At 42.9% G+C, this 17,995-nt stretch overlaps 2 protein-coding genes across 7 annotated transcripts in view; one reads left to right on the plus strand and one right to left on the minus strand.

Moving 5' to 3' along the window:
- On the minus strand, positions 1 to 8,167 carry c14h6orf136 (chromosome 14 C6orf136 homolog). 5 transcript variants are annotated; one of them, XM_058046649.1, is made up of 8 exons: positions 8,106 to 8,167; positions 6,917 to 6,996; positions 3,913 to 4,132; positions 3,060 to 3,704; positions 1,987 to 2,075; positions 1,720 to 1,920; positions 1,206 to 1,275; positions 4 to 545 (listed from the first exon to the last, which is right to left on the minus strand). In XM_058046649.1, exons 3-8 carry the CDS (start codon positions 4,009 to 4,011, stop codon positions 402 to 404), a joined length of 1,248 nt encoding a protein of 415 aa, XP_057902632.1. In that variant the 5' UTR covers positions 4,012 to 4,132; positions 6,917 to 6,996; positions 8,106 to 8,167; the 3' UTR covers positions 4 to 401. The 5 variants fall into 5 exon arrangements, with proteins under 5 accessions (XP_057902636.1, XP_057902632.1, XP_057902635.1 ...); XM_058046653.1 differs by lacking the exon at positions 8,106 to 8,167 and having other exon boundaries at positions 1 to 545; positions 3,922 to 4,132; positions 6,917 to 7,980; XM_058046652.1 differs by lacking the exon at positions 6,917 to 6,996 and having other exon boundaries at positions 8,106 to 8,124.
- The window catches only part of abcf1 (ATP-binding cassette, sub-family F (GCN20), member 1), a 19,948-nt gene continuing 4,778 nt past the window's right edge, over positions 2,826 to 17,995 (plus strand). Inside the window, exons 1-17 of one of the 2 annotated variants that reach the window (XM_058046641.1) lie at positions 2,826 to 4,160; positions 7,337 to 7,475; positions 7,571 to 7,796; positions 8,645 to 8,691; positions 8,781 to 8,852; positions 9,462 to 9,632; positions 9,699 to 9,791; positions 11,422 to 11,481; positions 11,566 to 11,637; positions 11,721 to 11,825; positions 13,690 to 13,812; positions 13,908 to 14,008; positions 14,117 to 14,202; positions 14,271 to 14,410; positions 14,486 to 14,634; positions 14,817 to 14,900; positions 16,619 to 16,743. In XM_058046641.1, coding sequence (XP_057902624.1) covers positions 7,736 to 7,796; positions 8,645 to 8,691; positions 8,781 to 8,852; positions 9,462 to 9,632; positions 9,699 to 9,791; positions 11,422 to 11,481; positions 11,566 to 11,637; positions 11,721 to 11,825; positions 13,690 to 13,812; positions 13,908 to 14,008; positions 14,117 to 14,202; positions 14,271 to 14,410; positions 14,486 to 14,634; positions 14,817 to 14,900; positions 16,619 to 16,743 — 1,489 coding nt within the window. In that variant the 5' untranslated portion in view covers positions 2,826 to 4,160; positions 7,337 to 7,475; positions 7,571 to 7,735. The remainder of the gene's footprint in view (positions 4,161 to 7,336; positions 7,476 to 7,570; positions 7,797 to 8,644; positions 8,692 to 8,780; positions 8,853 to 9,461; positions 9,633 to 9,698; positions 9,792 to 11,421; positions 11,482 to 11,565; positions 11,638 to 11,720; positions 11,826 to 13,689; positions 13,813 to 13,907; positions 14,009 to 14,116; positions 14,203 to 14,270; positions 14,411 to 14,485; positions 14,635 to 14,816; positions 14,901 to 16,618; positions 16,744 to 17,995) is intronic. The other variant, XM_058046642.1, reaches the window with a different exon arrangement.

The raw sequence follows: 17,995 nt of genomic DNA on the forward strand, positions 1-17,995 counted from the left end.
ATGAAAGCAAAGCATGGTAGAAATATGAAGCCAAGTGAGGTTTCAGTCATTGGAGGTTTTTATGTTTTCTTCATCTACTGCACTCGTTACAGTCGGGTGACAAGTTTAACACCAACATGAACATGTCGTATGCCGAGCGCCACAGCAGCAGCGTCACACATCCACCACGGGAACACAGGAACTTTGAGGAGCTTTAGCTGGGGTCAATGGAGTGAGAAGATGAAGACCACGTGTGCTTCTGTTCACTTCCAAAACACAAATCACCAACCGCTGCTTTCTCTCCAATTTTGCCAAGTGAGCGTGATCATGAATCGTGAAAAGCGAGCATTTCAACAACGAGATATATCCCGTTTTCAAATGTTGACGTTGTCCGATGGACCTTCCAAACGCTCCAAGAGCTCTTAGTCTCGGAAGTGTCTCAGTGAGGACAGGAGGAGGGGCAGCAGATTGAGAGCGGGTTGGTTGTCCTCCATCTCCAGGGCGACGAGAGCGCTGGCGAGCAGGGACGTGACTCTGGGAAAGGCCGGCGGCTGAGACGGCATCACCTGCACGGAGGGACATGGCAGCACATCATATCATCACATCATACGTGGCAAACGTAGCACTTGACTTTGTGGATGACTTCAGGTCTTTGAAGGTAAATACAATCATATGTGGTGTCCTTTATAAAAAATGTTGATGATAACTGAGCGCAGTCCAATAACTATCTGACACCATCTGATAGAGGAGAAAAAAAGGTCTTCTTCAACACCACAAAATATCCCGTTTTGACTTCACCAAACATTGAAAAGAGGAAGTTTTATTCTCTGATGATCTTGATGGTTCAGATGTCTTCCAACGTTACTGGCACGACAAGGAGATCCCACCTGAGATGTTTTCCACGTGGCACTGAGGAGGCGCCGCCATCATGATCCTTCATTGGAACAATGGGGATTGGCTTGTTCAACAGGACCACGCTGCTCTTCCAACGCCTACCCGACGCGGGCCTGTGCCACTTATCCTCACTAGGGCGGTGGGGGTATGCCGGGTTCGGGCAAAAGACGGGGTACACCCTGGACTGGTGGCCAGGAATCATTCAATTTGGAGTCATCAGTTAAGCAAACATCTGCATTGGGGTTTGCATGTTCTCCCCGTGCATTGGCCCGACAGCGCGTCTCAGCTCGGTGGTACATCGGAAAAGGGGCAAAAACCAGTGAAGTTCTCACCTTTTCAACTTTATGGCGGTGAATGAGTCCATCGTGTCCTACGTAGAATGTCGAGAACGCATCGTAGAACCTGCAACATATACCAACCGCTTAGCTTAGCTTGCTGTGATGTAAGACGCTAATTCAAGGCCGCTGTCCTCGTTTTCACACAAAGTACTAGAGCCCACTCAAATTCTTGGATCCCAGGGAGCTGAGGCGAAAGGCTAAGCTCTCCATTTACCAGTTGGGTCACGTGGTCATGAGCTTTGGCTGGTGACCCAAAGGACAGTCAAAATGAGTTTTCGACATAAGGTGGCTGGGCTCATTCTTAGAGACGAGCTGAGAAGAAGAACTCAAGAGTAGTGGAGCCACATGGAAGACATGCTAGCTAGCATGCATGGAATACATGATTTAGGTTATGTCGTTATGTCGATTGGCGATTTTGACTTTCCATGTTTGAGTTAGTTTTGTGATGATTGACAGCAAACCCATGTGACATCATCACGCATGCCCTTGCAGCGGATTGCAGCGTTACCTGTACAAGTGTGATTTATCTTTGCGGTAGATGCGTAGGATGAGCGAGTGCAAGGGAAGGCCCCTCAGCCTCCAGCGAGCCTTAATGGTCCCATCCTCCACGTGCTTGGTCAGCTTCAGCACCTCCAGCCTCACGTCGGCAAAGTACAGCAGACACAGGAGGCGCCACAAGGACAGGTGGAGCTGGTACACCAGGCGTCCTCTGTGGCGAGTCAGACAGGAAGTCAAACCAAGAGTCAAAAGGACCGCCGTGCACGAGCACCTTTACCTGGTCTTGGTGTTGAGAAGCCCGTTGATGAATTCAATATCGTTGGAGTACATGCTGTAATCGTGCGTCTTATGGAGGAAATTTGGCAGCTGCAAACCACAAGTTGACGGTCAGTGCGACACAAACGGAGCTAGAAAAATACGTAGATGAAGACCCAGTCCTGGAGCCGATTCACCGCAATAAGTGAAGCGAAGCCATGATTCATTCAGACCACCGCCATCCATGCATTACATCCATACCAGTGTGGGCGCCACTGGAGGCAAGCGGGTCACGTGTCTCGCCCAGGGACGCAACAACACTTTTAATGGCCACAGAAGTCCATCAGCAGAGGTCGTGGGGTCCGTAAGCGCGTCACTATATTACAAGACTCAGCTGTAGGAAAAACTGCTGTCATGGTCTCGGTACAGGGGAACATCTACAGGAGTTGTACACGTGCCGTATATACGTACGTCATCATTGTTGTCATTCATCATCGGTAAAGGGCGACTGCGGTGAGAAGATGCGCCTGCATAGGGCGTGTATTTAAGAAGGCTCATGTTGGTGGGGGTTTTGGTGGAAAAAAAGGTAGTGACGCCACACGCCGACCGGCGATCCTGAGAGGACCAATCTGTCAAGCGACCATCTGATGAGATTTCCTTTTCCCTTCTCTCGAGCTTTTGGACTTTGGTTCCGGACCCTAGGGATTAACGCCAGGTGGATGCACGTCCGTGAGTGGAACTGCGGTTTTCACCTCTGTCTTGAGGACTAACTTTGACTCTTAGGGGAACTTTGGGACACTTTCAGGGTGGGGGGGTAAACGTTCAGGATTAAGTTGGTGTTCCACGGTTGTCTTTGTTGACGGGTGGGAAGTTTACTTAGTTAGTGACGGGGTGGAGGTTTTAGTTTCTCCCGGATGACAGCGCTTCTCACCTTACCTCGAAGGGAGAGCCCAGCCAACTGACATTCGGTCCAGTCACTCTCATGACCAAAGGTGGCTAGGATGGGTAACATCGATATTATATCCCCCTCCATCTCAACAGACCGTCACTGCAGACGCCGCGGCGACGAGGTCGAGATCAGTTGTGCAGACTTACCTCTCTCCTCAGCCGTTCGTACACCACGGCCAGTTTCTGCTCTCGCTCTCCGTCTCCTTCGTGATGCTGCCCTTCTGCTAGCGCTGCACGGCTACACAACGAGGAGGGCTGCGGCAGCTGCAACTCCTCCATCTTACTGCCCTCAAGTCCAACATCCTGTCTAGAGTTCAGCTTGCCGTGTGGCGTCGGTTCCGTTCCCGGGCAATGGAAACAAAAAAAGCGAGAGCCATACATGAAGGGCGCGGGGCACCTCTCCGTTTCAAACAGGCTCCTAAAACAGTCTGGGTCGCTTCTCCTGATGCCGCTGACCACGCTGATGTCATCCTCCCTGCTGCCGTCCACCGTGGTGAGTAGGAAGGACAACTCCGAGGACTTGTGAGTCCCCGGAGTAAGTAACTCCGCTAGCTTAGTCTGAGCCAACCATGGGATCTCCACAGTGGTGCGCGTGGCTCCCGACTCGCTCTGTGGCACCAGCACACACACGCTTAGCGATTCCTCCCAGTCGTCCTCGGAGCTGGCGTGATGAAAGGGGTGGGACAGAGCCGGCTGCTTGGTGGTCTGATATCGCAGGCTGTTGGGGGGCGCCAGGGCCCATGATGCACTGCTCAGAGGACGTGCCGGACAGAGCCACTGGAAGTCTGCTGGCTGGAAGACACACACACACGCATTGATCATCACACTTGCATCTGAAAACCATCTAACCTACAGGGGCTGTGATTGGTTGACTTTTACTGCAGTTTTGTTTCAGAGGAAGTACAGCCCACCTTCCCCTCTTTCTGGATCAACATTTGCAATAACGCTTCCAGCTCCGATAAGTCTCCAAGAGATGCGGAAGGGGAAGCAAGTACGTTACCTGACTCACCCCCCCGATGCGTTTTGTGATGGGCTGCCTTCTGCCGTGGATGCGGACAAAAGCCACCCAGAAGGCAACGCTCCCTCTGCTCACAGCCATTCACCACAGGGGCCGATGGCAACCCTGCTCAGTAGCTGGCCATCGCCACCACCCTCACCAAGGACACTGCAAAGTCACGGTTGTTGGATTCTACAGCAGCGCTTCCCGGGCCTCCCAGAACCTGAAGCACATAAACAACAACAATAGAGGTACAGTATATAGAACAGTAATCCATCATTCGTGGTGAGAAATCCCACTCTTCCGATGCTAATATGTGTGAGTCGACATTTCAGCTGCAGTGAATTGATCATTCATCAATTATCCAATTCATCGACAACTATGTTATTTATTTGTTAACTGTTATTTCATGTCTAGAAGGCTCTGATAATCGGTAGTTGTACCGCTAGTCAATGTTTTGTGTCATGTACGTCTTATTTTCTCTTCTTATATCTACTATATTGGGTCATAGGAGTGTCAAGGTGTCTATAGGGGTGTTATTTCATGTCTAGAAGGCTCTGATAATCGTTAGTTGTACCGCTAGTCAATGTTTTGTGTCATGTACGTCTTATTTTCTCTTCTTATATCTACTATATTGGGTCATAGGAGTGTCAAGGTGACTATAGGGGTGTTATTTCATGTCTAGAAGGCTCTGATAATCGTTAGTTGTACCTCTAATCAATGTTTTGTGTCATGTACGTCTTATTTTCTCTTCTTATATCTACTATATTGGGTCATAGGAGTGTAAAGGTGACTATAGGGGTGTTATTTCATGTCTGGACAGCTCTGATAAGCATTAGCTGCAGCCCTATTCAATGTTTTGTGTCATGTATGTCTTATTTTCTCTTATTATATCTACTATATTGGGTCATCGGAGTGTAAAGGTGACTATAGGGGTGTTATTTCATGTCTAGAAGACTCTGATAATGGTTTGTTGCAGCCCTAGTCAATGTTTTGCATTATTTATGGCTTATTCTCTCTTTTTATATCTACTATATTGTGTACTAGGAAGGTAAAGGTGACTATAGGGGTGTTATTTCATGTCTAGAAGGCTCTGATAATGGTTTGTTGCAGCCGTAGTCAATGTTTTGTATTATTTATGGCTTATTTTCTGTTATTATGTCTACTACATTGGGTCATAGGAGTGTAAAGGTGACTATAGGGGTGTTATTTCATGTCTAGAAGACTCTGATAATGGTTTGTTGCAGCCCTAGTCAATGTTTTGCATTATTTATGGCTTATTCTCTCTTCTTATATCTACTATATTGTGTACTAAGAATGTAAAGGTGACTATAGGGGTGTTATTTCATGTTTAGAGGCTCTGATAATGGTTTGTTGCAGCCGTAGTCAATGTTTTGTATTATTTATGGCTTATTTTCTGTTATTATGTCTACTACATTGGGTCATAGGAGTTTAAAGGTGACTATAGGGGTGTTATTTCGTGTCTAGAAGGCTCTGATAATCTTTCATTGCAGCCCTAGTCAATGTTTTGTATTATTTATGGCTTATTCTCTCTTCTTATATCTACTACATTGGGTACTAGGAATGCAAAGGTGACTATAGGGGTGTTATTTCGTGTCTTGTAAGCTCTGATAAGCACTAGTTGCAGCCCTAGTCAATGTTTTGTATTATGTATGGCTTATTTTCTCTTCTTATATCTACTATATTGGGTCATCATAATGTAAAGGTGACTTTAGAGGTGTTATTTCATGTCTAGAAGACTCTGATAATCTTTCATTGCAGCCCTAGTCAATGTTTTGTATTATTTATGGCTTATTTTTTGTTATTATGTCTACTATATTGGGTCATAGGAGTGTAAAGGTGACTATAGGGTTGCTATTTCAAGTCTAGAGGGCTCTGATGTTAAACAGCACATTGAGAAGGTTGTAAACAAGTTTTCTACGCAAAAATGTTCAATTTTCAATATGGTATCCTACTTGACTAAAATGGACTTGTCATGCTGAGGTCTGTAACCATTCAACCGCGCTAAACGAGGGATTAGTGTACAGACTGCCGTCATGCAAAGAAACATGCAAACACCACGACCCCGTCAGGTGTTTGTGTTGCTGGCGCATCAGCAAGGTGGCCAACTGGATCACATTTTATCATCAGTAGATCCAAGTCCTCACTTGATATCCTCCAAAACATACATTTGAGGGAAAGCTTTGCTTCCGCCCCACATTTGCATCCTACCTTGAGGATTTCAAGAGCATGTGACGCGCAGCCGACCACAAGCTTACAATAAGAAACCAGTGACTGCTGAGATTGAATTACCAGTCACTTGCTGCTGCATAGGGAACCACTTGTGAGGTACGGAAATAGTGCGGAACTACAAAAATGGCGATTGTCTTTGGGGAGTGTTTTGGTATATTGTGAAGGGAATGTCCAACTGCTTGATCTTTTGCGACTCAGTGATAAAACACCAATATAAAAATTTCATTATATTATCACATTCACTTACAATAGGGTTGTGTTGCTGGTGTGATTAGCATTAAAATAAAATAAAAAAAACGAAGCAATGGTGAATTCCATTTTGTTTGATACGAGCAAGATGGCATAGATTTGAATGAACGTTAGTGGTATTACTTTACAAAAGCATGAACTACTCAAATTAAATTGCATTTTATGTGTCCAGTATCTACAGAAGGAATTCACGAATGCGGTTCGGTGAGTAAACTGAGTGTAAATAAGGTGTGTTCCATCGTCCTTCCACAGCACTGACATTACTTTACATGCCGGCTGGCTAGTGCTAGCCGGCTACTGGGACTGTCAAATGCTAAGCTAGCTAGCTAGCTAGCTGCAAGCTTTGCCCTGAACGGACAAGCGTCCCCTGCCATGTTACCTTCAACTCATGCACCCGCACTGACAGCACTACGCCCGGGAAGGCTGTCCTGGCCACATGTTATGCGGTATTCACAAAAACGGTTAGAGCAAACATAAGCTAGTATGCGTCATTCGGGTAACTTACACAAGTGTCATCCCGTCTTGTGTGTCCTTGCTTTGGCCAAACACGCCTCACGCAGGAAGGCGTAATGCTGCCTTCACCGACTGTGGGAAAAATTATACGTCTGTGACGTTCACGAAACGTGTCCTCTTGATGAATCGTTTGGCTTGCTTTTTACATATATCTATTTTTTTATGCGTTCGTCCAAAATGACAACAACATGTATTTATTTAAAAAAAAACGTACGCGGTTTTAGTGGACTGTCATTTGTCAATATTGGAACATAAGCAAAACGAGAGAAAATAAGCGAAATTATGAAGTTCCACAATAATTTCTCGTTATTATTTTCCCCGCGTTAGTGCTGGTTCAAAGACACGACTGCCTTGCCTACTGTGTCGCTATCGTGTTACAGTAATTTGCTGGTGTGCTTCTTTTATTTTGAAGGCCTGACAGAATGCATTACACCGATGTTGGCCGAGTGTTCCCGAGCGCACCCGAGCAGCAGAACAGGAGAGGACTTTTTACATGAAAAGCACGGGGAACAATTAAAACAGGAGGACGCGGGGAAATAATTGCGATTATGGTAGGTTCCCGGTGAAAATGGGCGTGTTAACAGCTATGCTGACTGTAAAGTATTTCTTTTCCAATACAATATGCAGTTATTCTTCCAACCTATAGGTGGCGGTAAAGTGGCGAAATCCTTCCGCCAAGTTGCCGGAAGAAGAAAACTTGGCCGGCATCCGTCGGAGTCTCCTGTATCCTCACCTCACTGGGCCGCATGACGTGCGATTGTGTTAACTCTTTGGCCACGACGTTTGGAAAAACACACCACTAGGGAGCAAGATGCCGAAGAAAGCGAAAGAAGAAGCAGAGTGGGTGGACGATGAAGTCGCTCCGATAGCAGGTGAGCTCAGCTGGCTAATAAAGTGGCTAGCTAACTAGCCACCGGCGCTAACTCATGCAAACTCTCCATTTAAGAAGCGTGTGAAGGATTACCTCCGCGTATATAGCTGAGGTGTCAATCATATCTGTATTAATATCTGTATTTTTAATCCATAATCTCTTTTGGGCAATTCGGCTTTAACGTGATATACCCAGCAGAAATTAGCAACAGTGAACTAGCAACTTTTACAATTAAACATTGAGTATGTCAATGCACGCGGACGTAGACGTGATTATTCAATGATTGTGACAGGTCGCCATAATTGCTTACTTGTTTCAATTGGGAACGGCGTGAATGTCCGACACATTGGTGGCTCATTTGCCACTAAATTGACCATTCCACCGACTCGGTGTTGGCAAACATGACACGACACAATAGCTGTTGTTGCCATTTACGAGAACCGTCCTTCGGGTGCTTTGCAATGAATTCTACCGTGCTGACGTCGGCCTGATGCATGCACGGCAAATGATGCAATGCCGCAACAAGCATGTGCAATGACAACTGAGTCTTGTTTGGCACTTGATGCAAACTCTTTGCATCAAATCTTGCCTGCGTTAGCGTTGGAGAGCGCATAAACACATACACCGCAAATGTTGGTGTCGGTGATCCCAAATAAACACAGGAAAAATACTGACAGCCGCCATTTTTACTTGTTGATGATTTCGCAAAGAAATGTTTTTATCAACAAATGTATTTGTGAACACTTTGTCTTCAATGTAACAATATCAACAGTGATATTCCATGTAATTATTTGAGTAATAACTGGCATTATTGACCATTTGTCATCCGCTGTTGTTTTGTTCTTACAGAAAAAAACGTGAAAAGGGGGAAGAAAGACAAAAAGGGCAAAAAGAGCGTGAGTACTTGCAGGGGAGTACTCTTTCGCTGTCACTGGCGGTACACTTGATGAATAATTCCATTTGTATTGTGTGTTTTTTACGCCAGTTTTTTGAGGAACTGCAGACAGACAGCAAACCTGAGAAGGTTGACGAGGTGACTGCGACGGAAGCAAAGCAGGTCAGTTATCCATCATGCTGTACAATTTCTCTACGTGTGTATGTGTGTGTGTCATTTTATTTAGTTTTTCTGAGAAAATAAGTTTTGGTAGTGTTTTAAATCATCAAAATATGGCAAGATACTGCAATTATTGCATGTTGTCATCAGGGAACGTGTTGATGCCTGATCACAGCATGTATATCAATCCATGCAACGTTATGAGAGGTTTTTTTTTAGATGGATTCATAGTCAAAGTAAGTGTATCCCAATGGCAGCATTGTAAGCTAGCTGAAATGAACCTGTTTTCTCGTGTTATAATGCACAGAAAAGTGAAATAAATGTGTGTTGATGTTTCACATGAGGATTGGGAATGGTGGGCAAAATTCCCCTTTTAAGAGTAATATTTTTGACTATTTTTTTATTTTTTTTTTTCACGGCTGTGTCATGGGCCTTTAAAAACCCACCACACTTGGGATGGGACACCTCTGCATGAAGTTATCCCTTGCTCTTTCTCAACCATTTTTGGTTGAATTGATGAACTATGAAGAAAATTCCAATTTATCTTTGAGATGAAAGATGTTCCTAAAGCCTGGACACGTGCTGACTTTTGTGTGTGAACCTTTTGTCCAGCCTCATAAAAAGAAGAAGGAGCGGCGGAAAGGAAAAGGTGGCGACGCAGACCAGGGCAGCGATGAAGATGTCATGCTGAAACTTAAAAAGCTGTCGGTGCAAGGCAGCGATGAGGAAGACGAGGATGAGCCTGCAGTGGTGGCCCCCAAGAAAGGAAAGAAGAAGATCAAGGTTTATTTTCTTGTCTTGGCAAGGATTAGCAATGATTTCTTCCCATGCTAAATCAGTCTGGTCCAGCAGGGCGGGAACATCTTTGCAGCTCTCAGCCAGGGTGTGAGTGATCAGGAGGAGAACTCCCATGGGGAGGAGGAAGAGAAATCGGAAAAACAGGTACGATGTTGTTCATACCTCGTCGCACCTCGTTCCGTGCCGTTTGCCCCAGGCGTTCATGCCCGCGCTTCTGTGGTTGTCGACGTAAAGTAGTACATGTTGTTGTTGTTGTTGTTGTTGTGAGATCATTTAAACCAGTTGTTCAAGACTGGAGCTTCAGTAGTGGTCTCACCTGACAATTAGTGACACCTACTGACCAATGTAGGATACTACATTTACATTTGGTCCCTTTCTGTCCCTTTGCTACTTTGAATTTTGCAACTTTACTCCATCACGGTTTTTCCAAAATATCTGTAAAAGTGTATGTTCTCATGTCCATTTTTTCAGGAGCACTTTAAACATCACACCACGTCAAACTTTCATTTCATTTGACAGTTTTGTTGTCTTTTTTTTTTTACTAAATAAGACATCCGACTTGCAAGTCATGTTGCCATTTTGTATGTTAAAAGTTGAAATAGCAACTGGCGGGCCGGATTAGTTTGCCTATCCTTGAGTTATACCCTATTTATTGTTTGCCATTTTTATGCTTAAAATTATTTATTTGGGGAAAAAATAGCTTAAATTAAAAATGATTGTGATCATGATTATGGTCATGTTTTTCAAACCGTGATAAAGTGTCAAAGTTTGGTGTCCTGAGGATACAACGCGGACATTTGAGCTCTCTGGGAAGTACAAGAAGTGGCGGAGTCGTTAATGTCCCTTCTCAGCTGCCAGATGCCGTAGAGTTACGCAGTGTTGTTCAAGCACGTGCGATGATGCAATCAAGAAGATGGCTACCGTTATATCACAGCACAAAAAACTCATTTATTATCAATATTGGCTTCCTCTACCACCTCTACCATAATGTCAGCCAACATAACCAAGAGAATCAGCATATATTTAAGAGAATATCAGCAAACACGTGGACGGGTGCAAGGAGCCATTTTGCCATTTTGGTTCTCAAATGTAGTTTGGACAGAAGCTATGCTAACTGCAGTATGGGTAGACAATGAAGTCTTTCTAAATATTTTGGCATATCCTCACAATAATTCAATAATAAGTTAACATCACAGAACAATAAAGAATATGGCATGTTTTTTTTTTTAGATTCAGTATCCTAGTGCATCTTGCCACTTTACATTGTGTAGTTTTTAGCTCATTTTATCATCTTTTATGAGCCCTAAAAATGAGGTTTCATACTCTGTGCCTTTGCTACTTTGAATTTTGCAACTTAACGTCATCACGGTTTTTCAAAAATATATTAATGACTAAATCCTGCTGTTTCCTGCTTGAATTATAAGTCAAAGAAATATGCATATTTAAACAAATGATAAATGAAGTAAAATACAAATATAAGGCATTCAGCAGATGACTTGTGATTTTTATGTCTAGAGGGCGCTATATTGTTTAAAAAAAAAAAGCATATTTAGAAGGTGCTAAACAGGTTTTCTATGCTCTAACTCAGAATAATCCACTTCATAAATAAGGAATCCTACCTGGCAACCAGTTAGCTGTGATGAAGGAGGGATTTTACCGGATTGCTGGATTTGAAGACGTGTCCCAGCAGCCTTTCGGCCGTTGCCAAATTGTGCTGTGTTCATGTTGGTGTCGTTTAAGAATTGTTTTCTTCATGGGCTTCTTCCCTTTATAGACCCCAGACAGCGATGAGGATGAGAAGCCTAAGAAGACCAACAAAGTGAAAAAAGAAAGTGTAAGTCATATATATATATATGGATGTCTTTGCCCTTTAGTAAACATTTCATAAAAGGTACGATCTTTTCATTCATCTCCGTAGAAAAAGAAACCTGCCGTGCAGAGCGAAGATGAAGACGAGAAGGACGACAGCGACGGCGGTGACATGATGATGGTTCGTGTGCCCTTTCTGATCAGCTGCCCTCCACTCTTTCTTTGCCGCGGGTCTCTTTTCACCGTTTGTCCGTGTGGAAGCAGAGTGCGGAGGACGCCATCGCGGACCAAGCTAAGCAGCAGCAGCAAGATGATGACGACCCTTTCTCGAACCTTACCAAGAAGGAGAAGAAGAAGAAGAAGAAAGAGGTAAATGTATGGGGGTGTGGCTTGTCATGATGGACTCTGAGTGTGCAGAGCATCCAAACCCGCTTTCAGGGCTCGCTTCTTAATGCTCGAACCTCATTAACACGACCATACAACATTGTAGTAACACTTATAGGCGGAAAAGCATAATAGGGCCCCTTGTATTTCTACCATGTACCATTCTACCACGCCCCCAGACCACACTTTGGACACCCCTGGACTAAAAATCACAGGCCCGTACGCGTAGCACAGAACTATCTTGTGTTTCTTTGGTTCCACCAACTGCTTTTGGTTCTGCGATTTGGTTCCCTTAGCAATGGCGCCACCCAGTGTTTCAACTAAGAAGTACATATTCTATGGCAGGGGTGTCAAACTCATTTGGCATCGTGGGCCACATACGGCCTAGGGCAGGGGTGGGCAAACTTTTTGACTCGCGGGCCGCATTGATATAACAAAATTTCCGGGGGGGGGGGGCAGACTATATATTTTACACGTAACAGTCCACCTGGTATTATTGTATCTGTAAAATTGTCATGCAATCTGCTATTATTATTTATTATTTTATATTTATATTTAAATATTAAAAAAATAATAAAATATTATAATAATTAAAATAAAATTAAAATAATAATTATTATATTATTATTATGTAAAATATGCAAATATAACAATATTATTATATATAATTAAGATAATAATTAGCATTAATATAATAAATATAATAATCATAATAGTTATAATAATAATATAATTATTAAAAATTTTATTATTATTATGTGCTTGTGTCTCTTTTTTCAGGAGCACTTTGTAAACAACAGACCATGTCAAACAACGAAATTGATACAACCATCAAAAGGTTGGCTCAGGCCATGATGCCAGGTTGTATGTTGACTTTAAATTAAATACTTTTGAAAGATTGGGCGGGCCGTATTCAAACACTTGGCGGGCCGGATGTGGCCCCCGGGCCGTAGTTTGCCCACCCCTGGCCTAGGGAGATGTCAAGTGGGCCGGACCATTAAAATGATACCATACTCTGCTATAAATAACCAAAATATCATGTCTTTCCTTTTGTTTTGGTGTAAAGAAGCACAAGAACATTAGGAAAATATTGAAATTGAATGAACTATCCTTTTACAAAACATTTCATGAAACACCTCATATTTCCTTAGACAAATGTGCAATTTTCTTTTATCATTCACAAATATGCATTGAAAATTTGTTCACAAAGGTAGGTTGTCCCAAACATGCACAAAATTTTAGCAGCCAGGGCTGTTAATTTGGGGTACCCTGGTAGTTTTTGGCTGTGATGAGTCTCGTAGTGGCGTCGAATATTATATTCCTTCAATACCGAAACTTGTTGCAAACACACCTCCGTGCATCTCTGTAAATAAATAGGACGTGGTCCATTTTTCTTTGAAAATTCTACACTCCTTATCTACTTTTCTCCGTTTGGATAACGACATTTTGGCTAATGAGGGTGTAGCGGAGAGGTCGAGACCAAGGTATTAACAACGTCGTAACAAGCAGCAGATGGCGCATTGATACCGTCTGCTGTTTTCAGTCTGTCTCAGTGATGCGGCTTGTCTTCTACTCTGATGGAAAGAGTGCGCCCCTTAGCGGATGATCCATGAATTGCAGCGAATTAAAAATATTAATTCCATGTCTTTTATGCATTTTTTTCCACTTTCAAATTATCCTGCGGGCCTGATCGAACCTCCTTGGGGGCCGGTTCCGGCCCGCGGGCCGTATGTTTGACACCCCTGTTCTATGGTATTTTTAGACTTTGACATTGGCCAGTTAAAAATGGACGAATACATGAAATGTCAAATGAGTGAAATGATGGTGTTCCTCCTGGATCTTGTCACAGATGGAATACGCGCGTCAGGTGGCCAGCCTCCGCGCTCAGAATGCCTTGGAGGGAGATTTCTCCATTTCCCAGGCGGAAATGTCCTCCAGACAGGCCATGCTGGAGAACGCCTCGGACATCAAGGTGAACGACACCTCATGAACGTTAGAGGAGATCCTCACCACACTCGCTCCGACTTTCCATTGAATTGACACCAAGTCCTGCTCTGCGTTTGCTAGCTGGAGCGATTCAGCATTTCTGCCCACGGCAAGGAGCTTTTTGTCAACGCTGACCTTCTCATCGTGGCGGGAAGAAGATACGGTTTGGTTGGACCCAATGGGTAAGTAAATGTCTGCTTTTTGTTTTTGGTTGGTGCAGCCCGGATTGGGCAACCCGTCCTTCCTCCGCTGCACGCATCCACAGCCTGAACCTGCTGCACTTCCTCCAGCAAAGGAAAGACCACATTGCTGAAGCACATTGCCAACAGAGCCCTGAGCATTCCGCCCAACATCGATGTGCTGCTGTGCGAGCAAGGTGAGTTAGACGCCGGCTGTTGTGGCGCGTCTGCTTTCACGCTCACGTTTGCGTGTCTCTGTGATCAGAGGTGGTGGCCGACGACACGCCGGCTGTGCAGGCGGTGCTCAAGGCGGATACGCGGCGCCTGAAGCTCCTGGAGGAGGAGAAGCAGCTTCAGGCTCGCCTGGAGAAGGGAGAGGACAGCGTGTCGGACAGACTGGACAAGGTGACATCCATCAAGCGTCATCAGCGCCGCCTCTGGTTTCTTTGTGTTTGGTTTTGACCACCAATTGTGGACCAGGTCTACGAGGAGCTGAGAGTGATTGGAGCCGCAGCAGCTGAGGCCAAGGCACGGAGAATATTGGCTGGATTGTCTTTTACGCCCGAGATGCAGAACAGACCCACCAAGAGGTTCTCGGGAGGTTGGAGGATGAGAGTCTCACTCGCCAGGTACGCGGACCTCATTTGTCATGATCCCGTCGGTTGGCTTAGCATCATGCACCGTGATGAGTTCCTCACGTAGAATTAGGATACTACGGAGGCTCCAGTCAACCACAAAGCAGCAGAATATCAAATCTGTGATGGAGTGAAATGGCCAGGACTTACTGTGCTGTCAATTTGTACGCCCCCAGGGCTCTGTTCATGGAACCCACCCTGCTGATGCTGGATGAACCCACCAACCACCTGGACTTGAACGCTGTCATCTGGCTTAACAAGTAAATAAATCTTTTGGGAGGTTTTTCACATGTTTTGCAGAGACGGTCCTATTTCCCCTCCTCCAATCAATTCAACTCCTACTTTGCGTCTTATTCTAAACACAATTCCCGATAGTGAGTCCAATGTGTGCTTATATCAGGGGTGGGCAAACTTTTTGACTGGCGGGCCGCATTGATTTAACAAAATTGACGAGGGGCCAGACTGCATATTTTCCACGTAAGAGGCCACCTGGAATGATTGAATGATTACAAATTTCCCCACTGAGGGACAAATAAAGGCATATCTTAAAATATCTTAATTGTATCTGTAAAAGTGTCATGCAATCTGCTTTATGGGCACTTTGAGATCATTTATTGGATGTAAAGTGCATTATAAATTTATAATAATAAATGCATTATTATTTATATTATTATTATTTATAATAATATATAATATTTAATTTATTATATATAATAATAAATTAATAATATAAGAAAAAAAAAGTAAAACGTTTTTCTCCAGTGTGTATTCTGGTGTGTATTTTCAAATCTGGATTTCGTAAAAAACCTATGCCACAGATTGAACATTATATATTATAATATATATAATAAATAATAAATTATATAAAATAATAATATATAATTATTATATAATTTATTTAATTTTAATATTAATAATATATAATAATAATATATATTATTTATTTATTTATTATTATTAATTGTATTATTATTATTATTATATGCTTGTGTCCCTTTTTTCAGGAGCGCTTTGTAAATAACAGACCACATCAAATAACGAAATTATTCTATCTGTAAAAGTGTTATGCAATCTACTATATGTGCACTTTGAGATCATTTATTTGATGTAAAGTGCATTATAAATGTATAATAATAAATGCATTATTATTTATATTATTTATTATTAATTGTATTATTATTATTATTATTATATGCTGTGTCCCTTTTTTCAAGAACACTTTGTAAATAACAGACCACATCAAATAACGAAATTATTCTATCTGTAAAAGTGTTATGCAATCTGCTATGTGTGCACTTTGAGATCATTTATTTGATGTAAAGTGTGTTATAAAATTATAATAAGAATATTTTTTTTATTATGTTATATTGTTGTTATTATTATTATTATTATTATTATTATGTGCCTGTGTCCCTTTTATCAGGAGCACTTTATAAACAACAGACCGCATCAAATAACGAAATGATTGTATCTGTAAAAGTGTTATGCAATCTGCTATATGTGCACTTTAAGATCATTTATTTGATGTAAAGTGCGTTATCAATTTATAATAAGAAGAATACATTTATTATTTAATATTATTATTATGTGCTCGTGTCCCTTTTTTCAGGAGCACTTTGTAAACAACAGACCGCATCAAATAACGAAATGGATAAAACCACCAAACCATGAAAATGTCGTCTCAAGCCATGATGCCAGCTTGTATGTTGACTTTAAATCAAATACTTTGGAAAGAACGGGCGGGCCGTATTCAAACACTTGGCGCGCCGGATGTGGCCCCCGGGCCGTAGTTTGCCCACCCCTGGCTTATATCCATCGGTGTCTCTGTTTCTGGGAGAGCAAAGTCTGTGCTTCCCTGCTTAGGCTGTCCCTGCCCCCCGTGACCCGACCTCCATAGATGGCGTTTAGCATCCGTAACGTTCAATCGGTCGATTTAGTCCAGGAGATCTCATATGTACGACTTCTCCCCCCCCGACAGCTACCTTCAAGGCTGGAAGAAGACTCTTCTCATCGTTTCCCATGACCAAAGTTTCCTGGATGACGTGTGTACGGACATCATGCACTTGGACAACCAGAAACTGTACTACTACAGAGGAAACTACTGTAAGTATCCGACCCCCCAAGCGTTACAGTCATGCTTGGCCACTTTGCGGTTTGAATGGTATGGCTTCCTTCTCTCACGAGTCTTTGTGTTAATAACACTTTTTTTGCATTCATATTTTGTTCTTTATTTGCCATTTCAGACACACACATGCACATAGCAGAGTCAGTTGCCCAATACTTACATACGACTGTCAGGAGGGGAAAAATACAGGGAGACACACAATAGATGTATTGTTGTGGCTCACTAGCTTAACTTACTTCTAGACCAGGGGTCGGCAACCTTTACTATGAAAAGAGCCATTTCACCCACTTGCCCACTAAAGAAAAATAGCCTGGAGCCGCAAAACGTTGTATGTTTAAAACAACATTGGAGGGAAAAAAAGACGAGTTGGAGTACTCTTGCTAGTACTGGAGATAAACTTTTGTTTTTAAATGAGCTCTAATTTATTTTTTAGAATCGTCAAATAACTCATTAATAATAATTAATAACTCAAATAACTCAAAGTGTTACTCATTTCCCTTCATGTTAACCTGTCAGAGAGAACTGGATAGCATCCTGTCTACTCATTCAGTCACCAGTCAGAACTCAGTCAGGATGCATTCATGGTCTCACACAAAGTTGGATTTTTGTAAACTCATAACAAAGACGTGCATTTTCACCACACGGGTGCTAAAAAATATTCAAGCATTGCAAAGGGAGCCGCAACAAAGAGGCTGGAGAGCCACATGCGGCTCTGGAGCCGCGGGTTGCTGACCCCTGTTCTAGACAAAGGTACCCTAGCATGAACGAGGAAGGTCGATGTCAGTACCCAAAGTCTGTCGTCCCCAGAGAGTCAAACTTTCATGGACAAGTGAGAGCTAAGCTTGTGGAAGTGAGAACAAAATTTTATTTCCATTTCTGATGTGACTGTTTGGCAAGAAGATAATTTAATGATAATCTTTCCTGGTACCGTGTTCTTGGTGTCTACTAAGTAGCACAGCTGAAGGCAGGGGCATCAAACTAGTTTATCATTTCAGGTTTGTTTTTTTTTTTTACCGTTCGGCATCATTCATTTGAAATGGAGTATTACTTAACCCTCCGACCCGTTTTACATTTGAATGCATAAACATAATCCCATAACATTTGTTTATTGCATCAAGGATTTTTGACTTTGTCAGGAAACTCTATTTCAACAAAAAAAATCATTTTTACTACATTTTAAATATGTCTGGTTGAAATTATGACCACGGTTTGGACCTGGTTATAATAATA

This window comes from Doryrhamphus excisus, chromosome 14 (assembly GCF_030265055.1).
Source record: "Doryrhamphus excisus isolate RoL2022-K1 chromosome 14, RoL_Dexc_1.0, whole genome shotgun sequence".
In the NCBI taxonomy this organism is placed as follows: Eukaryota; Metazoa; Chordata; class Actinopteri; order Syngnathiformes; family Syngnathidae; genus Doryrhamphus; species Doryrhamphus excisus.

Coding starts and splice junctions, on each gene's coding strand:
- c14h6orf136 (XM_058046649.1), bottom strand. CDS start 4,011: ATGGCTGTGAGCAGAGGGAGCGTTGCCTTCTGGGTGGCTTTTGTCCGC. Junction 3,705..3,912: donor GCATCGGGGGGGTGAGTCAG/GTAACGTACTTG, acceptor TGTGTCTTCCAG/CCAGCAGACTTCCAGTGGCT. Junction 2,076..3,059: donor ACGAACGGCTGAGGAGAGAG/GTAAGTCTGCAC, acceptor TGTGGTTTGCAG/CTGCCAAATTTCCTCCATAA.